The sequence below is a fragment of the Periplaneta americana genome, chromosome 16 (assembly GCF_040183065.1).
Source record: "Periplaneta americana isolate PAMFEO1 chromosome 16, P.americana_PAMFEO1_priV1, whole genome shotgun sequence".
NCBI lineage: Eukaryota > Metazoa > Arthropoda > Insecta > Blattodea > Blattidae > Periplaneta > Periplaneta americana.
In genome coordinates, this window is record NC_091132.1 from 115,464,016 (window position 1) to 115,476,528 (window position 12,513).

At 35.1% G+C, this 12,513-nt stretch overlaps 1 protein-coding gene across 1 annotated transcript in view; it reads left to right on the plus strand.

Annotated features, from left to right (window-relative positions):
* The first annotated feature begins 2,724 nt into the window (after positions 1-2,724).
* LOC138691124 (nucleolar pre-ribosomal-associated protein 1) overlaps positions 2,725-12,513 on the plus strand; it is a 101,875-nt gene continuing 92,086 nt past the window's right edge. Inside the window, exons 1-2 of the mRNA XM_069812857.1 lie at positions 2,725-3,160; positions 8,202-8,376. Of these exons, the coding sequence (XP_069668958.1) occupies positions 3,034-3,160; positions 8,202-8,376 (302 nt within the window). The 5' untranslated portion in view covers positions 2,725-3,033. The remainder of the gene's footprint in view (positions 3,161-8,201; positions 8,377-12,513) is intronic.

The following is a 12,513-nucleotide window of genomic DNA, read 5'->3' on the forward strand; positions in this document are numbered from 1 at the left end:
GTTTACACATACTAAAATATCACATCATTTGCTATTACTATCTACTACAGAGTAATCAGCAGACCTGTTAGATATTTATTTCACCACTGCAAGGTGTGCAAGAAAAATCGCACAATTGTACTAATCACGTATTGTGACTGCAGTTTGCATTAGTAAAAATCATAACACTTCAACGTCGATATATTTTTTAAAAAAGAAAGGGAAAAGTTAGGCCCACTTATAAATGATTAAATTATGAATTCAGGGAAATGGAAGACAATACAGTACTTTAATTCACTGGAACTTAATAATAATAATAATAATAATAATAATAATAATAATAATAATAATAATAATAATAATAATAATAATAATAATAAATACATGAAAGGATAGACTACAGTGTTCATGTAAAATGTATTAAGTTTCTTTCATTATTTCCGAAAAGGTATGGTGTATGAATTGAACAACAGGAAGGTAGGCCTAGTTTATTTTATTGGGTTATTTTACGACGCTCTATCAACATTTAGGTTATTTAGCGTCTGAATGAAATTAAGGTAATAATGCCAGTGAAATGAGTCTGGAGTCCAGCATTTGCTCGTATTGGATTGAGAGAAAACCCCGCAAAAAACCTCAATCAGGTAATTTGCCCCGACTGGGATTCGAACCCGGGCCACCTGGTTTCGTGGCCAGGCGCGCTGACCGTTACTCCACAGGTGTGGACAGGAAGGTAGTGCCTTAGTTTATAATATGTAATATCTTTTAATGTCAACAATGACAGCCATTCATTTTAATATAATTGAGACGTAGAAGTTTTGAAATTATGTCTATTGACCATAAAATATTGTACGAAGCATTTAATAAGCAACGGTGAGTCCTTTAAATGTCCCAAATGTCAATGTCATTTAAGTGTTCTGCTATGAATCTCTAGAACCGAACAGCGCTCTGAGCGGCGGAATTGGCATTACGCGAGAACTACTTAGACCCGTATTTCTGTGCGCCAGCTTGTATAATCTCGTAAGCAAGGGTATGTATAATAATCATTAATTATTTTGCATACATCAATCATAGTCTTTTGTTATCTCTTATATAACTGAATTCCAGTTTGGCGGTACCAAGGTACAAGAAATGTATTTTGGGGGTACGCTAGTTAAAATGATGAAATACTACTCTGCTAAATCAAAGTAGCCTACTAAAATAGCTATTAAATTCGTAACTACGGGATGACTCTCTAGTGGCTTCTAATGAATAACTGTTACAAAAAAAAAGTAGGCTACTTAATACATAGCATTTTGGCTATTATAGCTGCTTAGATAGAAAGACGACATCCAAATTGCAAAACTTTACACTCATGAAAGTCAAGAGACCAATAACTCATGTCTTCGAAAATGTAGAACATACCTATCGCCACACGCTGCGAATGCGAAATACATGTAAACTCTTTTAATAACCTAATTAACTCACAAGTATAATGCATCGTAGACTCTATATATCATTTATAATTTTCTCATTGAACAGAAATCATCATACCTGCATCTAAAAATTTGCCAGTGATAATCGGATTTTGCAGAACTATCGTACTTTTCAGAGCAAGTCACGTAACCCACAATACAACACATTCTTTCTCGTTTCGGAATAGAAGAAAACAATATCGTCCTAACAGATCTGTTATTCAAAACATCCATTGTTATAACACAACCACAATATAAATTTCTTGCATTCCTGCACCCTACAAGCCGCCTGGCACCTAAAACAACAATGTAACGCTAGCGTTCTTAAATTCAAGCTACTATACACCCGCCAACAATGACAAAAAACAAAATCGAAACTTCATGCATGAACAGAGTTGCCAATTGTGACAAGAATATAGTGACAATCGCTCTACACGGATCAACTTTAAGCATTCAAATTTCAAGCAATGCATGCAAGAGTGAACGAAACGCATTCAATTGAGCACGCTTTTTTCCATTAAAATGAGAGCGCATGGGGCAAGTGAAAGCTATCGTTGGGGACTTTTAATCCGTGGTTAGAAAATTCGCTTACACGATCATAAAATTGTAGGTCAGAACGCCAGTGTAAGCGAACGACGGGATAAATCAGAACCATAGACAAATAAATAGATCAGAACAGAAGAGATAATTTGACAAACTTCGAAACAGTTCTGCTAGTTCTCAATAGGTGGCACCATTATTGGGGCTATTTAAAAAAGTGTCTGCGAAAATGACAATATCAGCGATTTCCAGCTACACCCAGTGTTGTTTTACAATCAGTAGGGGAGGATGAAATATTGAATAATTGAAAACGTCAAATCTCGTTTCTCAAATGTGTACTGAGTGTTGGGAAAACGACACCAACAAGAATGGTCTACGAACTGGCTTTCTACATCACAGATAACACAAAGAGGAGGGACCCGAATATTCTTCCACTATGACTCTCAATAAGGAAATTTAAAGTGAAAGGAAGGGATTTTTCTTCGAACAATTACCGTCGCTGTCGTTCACACTTGTTGTTGTTCTTGGTAGTGATACCAACATGTTACATATGTTACTATGTCTCTCTTGATTTGATTTCCAGTATTTTATTCATATAAATGCCTTCATATATATTACTTACTTCCAGAGTAGTTATGCATATTGAAATCAGTTTTATTTTATAGCAAGAAACTATGGTCAAATAGACAAAAGTTGTATTGAGATAAACTTGAGTATTATCAGTTTTGCATTTTATATTGGCAGTCATGAATTTATGACCCGGGTATCAGCATTCTGCAGCTGCACGTGTTGAAGGATGTAGTAAATCCATATACCTTGGAAGGATGTATTTAGATGTGTAGCTGTGGAGAATGTTTTTGGATACATTTTCAGAGTGTAATTAGTATTTAAAAGTCATATGGCTTGTCCCTGTAATGTAATTATCATCAGCTGTTAATCCTTGAACTGTAGTCGTAGTTCCACGTAAATCCTTTTGAAAGCATAGTACATGTGGTCTCAGCCTAGTTGAAATATTAAGTTGTCTACGTAATGTATTAAGTTTTGTGTTGTGAAGATTGTTGTAATGGGGGCAAGAAAACGTAGGAAATCCGACACTGAGGACCAGTCTGGAGAACCGCCATCGAAAAAATTACAAACATTTTCTGGAAGTTCTTTTCGTAAAAGTATTCAAGGGCAAAGTGCCCTTGCAGGTTAGTATCAGTAATGAGTAATATCGGTAATAGTGAAGTTGTATAAATGTAGTGTAAATGTAAACATTAAAGGGTAAACTGCTTTCTGGGTAAACCCATTAAAGTTAACATTTAATGTTCTTCGAGGAAAGTTGTCTAAAAATCCGTCAGCTAGTGCAGGTCTACTTTTACAAAGTATAAAACTATAACTGTAAAATAAATCAATATCTCTCAATCTATAAAGTTTGACTAAGGTTGATATTACCTGGAGAGGCCATTATCTGAAGGGTACAACAAGCTAAACAGTGACGAGAATAAAATAGGCAATCTAATCAATCAATCAATCAATCAGTCTTCTTAATGTATCCAGCTGTTTGCTGACAACATAAAGTCCACTATAGTCCACTGTAATCTATTCAGTCGTTGTTTTTCACGAGAAATGAGGGGTATTTTGATCGGTATTCATTATAGATGCCTGTTGCTAGTAGCCAGAGTTGGGGTGTAGTCAATATAAACTGCAGAGCTATATCTTCTGCAACTGGTACTGATGATTTTAATTTACCTACTTATTTTGTGGTTTATGGATGGACAGTAAAGAAGAATATGTTCCAGATCTTTATCATGATTATTACACCACAAACAAGTAGGATTATCGGAAATGTGAAATCGGTGTAAGTACAATTGTGTGACGTGACAATATGACATGTTCTGGCTCTTGTTAAAATGTTTGAACGTGTCTGGGCAAGTTTTTGTACATTTCCAGGTCTTTTGGTTTCTTTTGTACAGACTAAAATTTTTTCTTTGTCAGAAGAGAGCCAATTGTTGATCCATAGGTTTGCAAAATGAGACTTTACTGAAGCAAAAGCACTGGATAGAGATATCACTTGAAGAGGTCTTGGTTGCAAATATGTTGCCTGTTTTGCAATATTATCGACTTTCTCGTACAGTGACTAAGTATCCATTGAAATGTTATTTCCTTTTGAAGATTTTTTGGGTTACTTAGTTGTGTCTGAATTGGAATGAGGGCGCGTTTCCGTACAGAGGCAGTGGCATTTCTCTAAGGTTAGGGCCCAGTTTAGGTGGGGGGGATGTGTGTGTGTGTGCGTGCGTGCGTGCGTGCGTGCGCGCGCGCGTTTTTTTTTATCGAAACATGCGTACTATTCTAAATATTTTCTAGCCCCTAATTTTCAGAAATTTGAATAACACATTGAAGAGCAGCATCAATAGTTAGCAATTCAGTGTCAAGACTGGAGGAGGATGAACATGGTAGGAAATAACTTTCTTGATATTTTGGAATATAATACCCTGCTCCTGATGTCCCATTATTAGGGTTTAGAGATCCATCTGTATAAATTTGAAGGTGATCGTTATATGTGCTGCAGAGTAGTTCCATGGCATCTGACCTAAGAATGTAAGGAGGATCATTTTTGGAATGATTTCCTGGAAATTGTATGCTATGTTCTGGAATCACCCATTTCCATGGAGGAATTTCGTTCACAACTGGATTTTTAGCAATGAGTGTGTCTGTGATATAGATTGGTATTTCTTCCTTGTTTATTTTATAGAACTTACTCAGGATATTATCAGACAGTTTGAAGAACATCTGAGATCTGGATGAGGCTTGCAATTTTAAATAGGCTACCTAAGAGAGAACGAAAGAATTAAAGTAAGATTACCTTGACAAAAGCAGGATTGGAGAATAGCACGCGACACTGAAAGTTTTTTTATGAAGAAAAGTGAAAAAAGTTCTAATTTTCAGAGGGAAGGTAGTTTGGAATGTGAAGAAATCATGGAGGACGACTGTTGACTGGAAAACATATTAGAAAATGAGTAAAATTCGGAAATAATTCATCCGTGTAGATAACAAAGTGATTATATAAACATGTGAAATAAAGAGGTAGAAAGAACACTTTAAAATGAAGACGAAATACATATTTCACTTCACCTAGTATATGCAAGGCATACCAACAGCCTAAATTAATTTAACTTAACCTGTCAGATTCAAAAGCCTAACTTAATCTAATCGGTCACAGATTCGTATATGCAAGGCATATGTAAAGCCTAAACTAACCTACCACAGATTTCCGCACCGTAGAACTCAGAAAAAATGCAAGTTGAAAGATTCAGCATCGCGTGCTATAGAAAAGCCCAAAAGCAACCAAACCTAACCAGAACTGGTCATATAATTTATTATATTGGTGAATCTTTCTTATGTCTCAGCCACTATAGAAACTTCATGAAATACCTTGAAAATGCCTTGGATTTATAGTATTGATTAGCAGAAATTTATGTGATCACTGGGAGAGCTGTAAGCCCACCCAACACGCCCTAAATACGTACCTTACTTATATACGAAAATCATCGTGCGTGAATGAAGAATACCGCCATATTTCTTTAATGTAACAGTGGGTTTCAGTGTCGCCAACATAGTAATAATACTACACACCTAATCAAACCTAACCTAACCTGTCACATAATACACATCTAATCAAACCTAATCTAACCTGTCACATAATACTACATACGTTTAGTAACATTCCTCACATTTAATAGCATTTCGTTTTCAAATTGCCGGCTCTGCCACTCGTGTCGGTTGCTATCTAGTGGAAGTGGATTGTACTAATTCTAAGAAGAATATGGCGACTTTAAAAATAATTACATTTTATATGTTTCGTGACATACTAAAGGTGTTAATCTATACTAATAATAAATCTGTAGCCGAAATTTTTCTGGTAATTTTCGATTTTCCAAAAATAATTGGTCCTAACATATATAATTAACCACCCTGAAACCGAAAATGGCTTTTTTGAAATTTTTGTTTGTATGTCTGTCTGTCTGTCTGTCTGGATGTTTGTTACCTTTTCACACGATAATGGTTGAACGGATTTCCATGAAAATAAGAATATAAATTAAGTTCGTTGTAACTTAGATTTTAGCCTATATGGCATTCAAAATACGTTATTTAAAAGGGGGGTTATAAGGGGGCCTGAATTAAATAAATTATTTCGCTTATTATTGATTTTTGTGAAAAATGTCACATAACAAAAGTTTCTTTAAAAATCATTTCCGATAAGTTTTAATTCATTGAAAAATTTTGGTAGGACTGATATTTAATGAGATAAATGAGTTTTAAAATTAAAATAACTGCTATCTAAGGCAGTGTAATGAAATAAAAAACAAATGACTTCGTCTATAAGGGGCCTTGGACAACAACAATCGAAAGCTATGAAACATAGCCTACAGAGAATGTTTCTGTGTTTGTATGAAGTAATATCGGAAACTAAATTAACCAGTTTGTATAATTAATTATTATTTCACCATTTGAAAGTGTAGTTTCTCTAGATGAACATAATGCTATAATGTTATTACAGTAACTTCTGAGTGAATTGAGGACAGGTAAGATTAAAATAGCTTCTTATGCACACTTAAAATAATGTTTATGTAAGTTACACATTCATTTTAATCTCAGAGAATTAACGAACAACGAGAGTGTATTGATTTAGTATGCAGTAATAGTATGTTAGCTTAGCATTCCATTACTTTATAATCCAAATTTTAACTATGCTCAATTGAATCGTGTTTTTATTTTTTTTTTTATTTTAGTAGGTTATTTTACGACGCTTCATCAACAGCTTAGGTTATTGAATCGTGTTAAAATACATATGTATTAAATGCAATGCAAAAAAAATTGGGTTGGCTAATGAGCCAAGCAGATTATGTTGCGCTGTTATAAAAGTTGTTCCTCCTGAGATTCAAGAGCCCCCATAACAAATTAAAAACTTACTTATCAGAGTACACACTTTTTATATAATATAATATAATATAATATAATATATAATTTATTTAAGTTATTTGAAGGGTTCAGAACCATAGTGGGCCAAGCGATATTTACTGAATACGTAGAAAACAAGGGTTAAAATTAAGTTATTACCATAATTCAATGGAAACATATAGCAAGTAAAATAAAGTATACACATAAATCTAAATGATGTCAATGTTCATTAAACTATAGTTGCATGTAATAAAAATTAAGAAACACGTTAAAGGAATTGTCATTGCACCAAATGAGTGGTCTCTGGACCGGAATGATCGCATTTTAATTATTTAAATACAATTTAAATTAAATAACATATTAAACGATTTATCCTTCTATCAAACACGTATGTTCCCTGGATCAATGTCCTATTTTAATTATGTAATTACTTTATATTTATTTCTAACGGGTGCAGCAGAGCGCACGGGTATGGCTAGTGAAGTAATATATATATATATATATATATATATATATATATATATATATATATATATGGTACAATAAGATTTGAAATCTGTTGTGGTTGTGATAAAAGTAATGAAAATTAGTTTATAGCACCACATTGGCAGTGATAATCTGAAAGTTAGAATTTATAAAACAGTTATGTTACCAGTTGCTCTGTATGGTTGTGAAACTTGGACTCTCACTTTGAGAGAGGAATATAGATTAAGGGTGTTTGAGAATAAGGTGCTTAGGAAAATATTTGGGGCTAAGAGGGATGAAGTTACAGGAGAATGGAGATAGTTACACAACACAGAACTGCACGCATTGTATTCTTCACCTGACATAATTAGGAACATTAAATCCAGACGTTTGAGATGGGCAGGGCATGTAGCACGTATGGGCGAATCCAGAAATGCATATAGAGTGTTAGTTAGGAGGCCGGAGGGGAAAAGACCTTTAGGGAGGCCGAGACGTAGATGGGAAGATAATATTAAAATGGATTTGAGGGAGGTGGGATATGATGATAGAGAATGGATTAATCTTGCTCAGGATAGGGACCAATGGCGGGCTTATGTGAGGGCGGCAATGAACCTCCGGGTTCCTTAAAAGCCAGTAAGTAAGTAAATACATTGGCAGTGATAAAAGTGTGTAGTATTCGTTCAGTGGCTGTTGGATGCTCTAGATTGACCATTAAATCATTTCTGATTGTTTCTGCAAGAAGTTTGATATAGGCCAATGTAGACCTATTATGTTTTTCTTAGTACAGTATCTGTAACTGTAATCTAATTGTCTTTCTGATTGCAGCCATAAAAGAATTTATAGCACTCTGTAAATCACGAGACACTCAAGATGCTGTTGTACATTATCTGGAGGCAGGAGGTGGAGGTTTGGAACTGCTTGGACTTTTGCAATCTGAAAACAAGAAGAACATGGCATATGTTGTACCTGTTTTTTCTGCTTTTCGCTTCATCGTCATCAGGTTAGTTAAAGTAGCCTATAGAATTAAAAGAAAGGAATTAGAGAATCTATTGTTTGCCTACCAGCTCCTGTTTCTGCCTGGAATTTGGTAGAGGTCTTAAAGTGCAATAAAGAGATAGCTATATTTGTGTGAAAACGCTGATTTTTTACTACCTACCATACTAGTATGTATTCAAAAAACATAACGCACTCTATTAGTATTGTGATCAGGGCTGGCCTAAGGAGTTGCGAGGCCCAATTCGAAAAATTATTTGGGGCCCCCATGTTCACAGACAAAGTCTGTAGAATCTATACCAGTAAGCATAGTTTTTTTTTTTTATTATACAAAGAAATGAAAGAACATATGCATTTGAAAAGTGTATGTGATTTTATGTCAAATAAGCACTGGTCCCTTCCTCATCTTCATCATCATCATCATCATCATCATCATCATCATCATCATCATCATCATCACCACCACCGCCACTCATTCCAGACACTATACTTACACGAACACTTACACATACACTCACCCTAGTACACGACATAACTCTCCACAGATACACATCATGTACAGTGTGACTCGCCGAAGTGGTGTATAGCTAGAAAATGGCAGAGCAGTGTATATTAGAGAGTACCGCATTCTCGGCGGCGGTGGCCATATTTACTCCTTGCTCGGCACAGAAGCATAAGCAGTAATGCTAGAGGGAAGGTCATTAAAGACGGATATCATACATGTTGTTGTGGTTTATTGAATACAGGAGAGAAGGATTAACAAACATTATTGTCATAGTGAAATGACTCATTAGAGATAACACTTTATTATTTATGTTATGCCCATTTCAATAGGGATAACATAAGCAATTTTCTACTGCATTTCTCATACCAACACTTCGACTGCCACATTTAAGATATTGTTGTACTGCATTTGCTATAACAGACAATTTTCTTAACAATAAATACATTCTAGTCCTAAAATACAGTGACGAGACTTTTTTAAAAATATTATAACATGTTGGGAACGTATGAGTTGAAGTGTTAATGAATAAAGACTTCAAATCCTTTAATTTCAACTCATTTTCTACCAACGTTTCACATTTTTCTGCATATAGAATTATATCAAATACGAATTTACAAGGGTATACAAGTGACATTACCTTATACGACTTGAGAGTCACTAATGTGCTAATAAAATTTATAGATTCATCCCTGGTATCAGTTATTAGAGATGAAAAACAGTTTTCACAAATAGGGTACTATATAACTTATTTTATTTTGAACAAAACTGTTCCCGACAAATAGTAAAGAGCCTGTTATTCACTCAAGTCACTATTTATATTTTCAGTTAAATTACAATTTAGCCTAAGATCAATTTCCTTTTACTAACATTCATCTTCACTTGAACTTTCTGTTTCGGATTTACTTATATCTGTACCTAGAAACTCAATTAATTGTTCAGAATCGCAAACTGCGTAATTTTAATGCTTCGTTTTTTGAGAAAAACTGAGAAATCGTAATGCAGTTTTGAATTATTTTGCATCCGGGATTGGATTTCTGGAACGGACGGTAGAAAATAAATTTCCTAACGCATCCTGCATGCATCTATCTGGCAAAGATACTTGAAGTTCGCTTTATTAAGACAATTTTCATAAAAATCAAGAACTATTTTTGTTACCAATATTATACCAGTTTGGGATGGCTTCCAACGTCCCCTTTTGCCTTCTTTGATGTTTTCAATTATAAATATTTTGTAATTACTTCCTTATGGCTTTTAAGGAACCTGCAGGTTCATTGCCGCCCTCACATAAGCCCGCCATCGGTCCGTATCCTGTGCAAGATTAATCCAGTTTCTATCATCATATCCCACCTCCCTCAAATCCATTTTAATATTATCCTCTCATCTACTGCCTTCCCAAAGGTCTTTTTCCTCTGGCTTCCCAACTAACACTCTATATGCATTTCTGGATTCGCCCATACGTGCTACAAGTCCTGCCCATCTCAAACGTCTGGATTTAATGTTCCTAATTATGTCAGGTGAAGAATACAATGCGTACAGTTCTGTGTTGTGTAACTTTCTCCATTCTCTTGTGATTTCATTCCTCTTAGTCCCAAATATTTTCCTAATTACCTTATTCTCATACACTCTTAACCCTCCGCTGGACACGTTAAAAACGTTACGTGTGTTGGCAAATGGGTCATGGGGTCTCAAAAGACCTCAGATGCCCAGCGAAGGGTTAATCCTGTTCCTCTCTCAAAGTGAGAGTCCAAGTTTCACAACCATACAGAACAACCGGTAATATAACTGTTTTATAAATTCTAACTTTCAGATTTTTCGATAGCAGACTAGATGACAAAATCTTGTCAACCGAATAACAAACATTTGCATATTTATTCTGCATTTCATTTCCTCCCGAGTGTCATTTATATTTGTTACTGATGCTCTAAGATATATGAATTTTTCCACCTCTTCAATGGATAAATTTCCAATTTTTATATTTCCATTTCGTATAATATTCTGGTCACGAGACATAATCATATACTTTATCTTTTCGGAATTTACTTCCAAACCTTTCGCTTTACTTGCTTGAAGTAAAATTCCCGTGTTTTGCCTAATACTTTGTGGATTTTCTCCTAGCATATTCACATCATCTGCATAGACAAGAGGCTGTAACCCGTTCAATTCCAAACCCTCTCTGTTAGCCTGAACTTTCCTAATGGCATATTCTAGAGCAAAGTTAAGAAGTAAATGTGACAGTGCATCTCCTTGCTTTAGCCCGCAGTGAAAGTATTATGTCGTTGAGAAAATTAATCATTGAAGTATAGACTATTCCTCGTCTTGTTTGTGATTTAATGCTAATTTGTATAACAACAATTGATTACACATTGATTAACTGCACAACAACACCGCATTCTTCAAGATAGCAATGGAATATCACATTAGAAACCTGTGTTCCTATGCAAGTCTTGCATTGTAATGAGTCTCCGCAGGAGTAAATATGGCCGCCGCGTCGGCATTTGCCGGATCAAAAGAATGTGGTACTCTCCAATATACACTGCTTTGGAAAATGGGTCACAGTTCTGCCATCTATCCACAATATGCGGAACCCGAATCACGCAAGTGAAGTTGGTGGGCATTGGATACATTCTAAATCTTGACTGCTATGTATGTTCTTGTATATCACAACATCAGGATAGCTTTAATTGTATTAATGTAACCTATATTCAGGTTGAATTTATGTAGATAACTGTACTGTTTGGTGGTCACTTTTTTGTGTCTGAGAGTGCACCTGTTTCTGAATGAGAAGGCTCCAAATAAAATTTACCAGCTGTTCATTTTCGGACACTGAAATTCAAATCTTAGAAGCCATCATTCTCACCTGTCATCTATAACCATCTTGCCATTAATGAATAACCTCTACATCTAAGGAAGAAAACAAAAGTTGAAGTAAACATTCATCAATAATGAAGTAAATATTCATAAATAATACTGATCTGTGTCATTTTTGAGGTCAGCATTTTCATAGCTGTTCTATTATATTTAGTGCACGCTGAATTCAGAAATATAACTCATTTTGCTCAGTCAGGTCAGATTTTCTTGCTATTGTATTTTTTTAAGAAGATGGTATTTCAGAAATAAATTGTATTTTATAGCTATTAAACTATACTAATTATGGTTTGAAGTCAGACTTACATTTGCGTAAACAGTAAAATATGTATATGGAATGAACACAAACACCATTATGTGGAAGGAAACACCTTTTCAAGGATTTTCGTCGTGTTTTGCATCTGGAACATGTCTCTTGAGGTACTAGCAATAGTCTGCAAGCATGTTTACATCCCAACGACCCTGGTACCTCTCTTCCTTCACTCGAATGTGTCTATGAAAGTGCTTTCCTTGCTCTTCTCTGTATTCCCCACAGTTTTCAGGAAAGTAATCAAAATGCGAGCTGAGGAAGGGCATCTTTATGGACATACACGCATTAACTTTGCAGGAGTTCCTCAACAGTATGTTCGTACTCTGGGTCCTATGGTTGCGCAGAAAGTTCTTAATAATAGAATATGAGCCAGGCATCCCTCTCTTTATCATCTAATTTATCATCATTCATATACTTCCTGATTTGAGGGCCATCAAAAATACCTGCTATTAGTTTGGCTCACT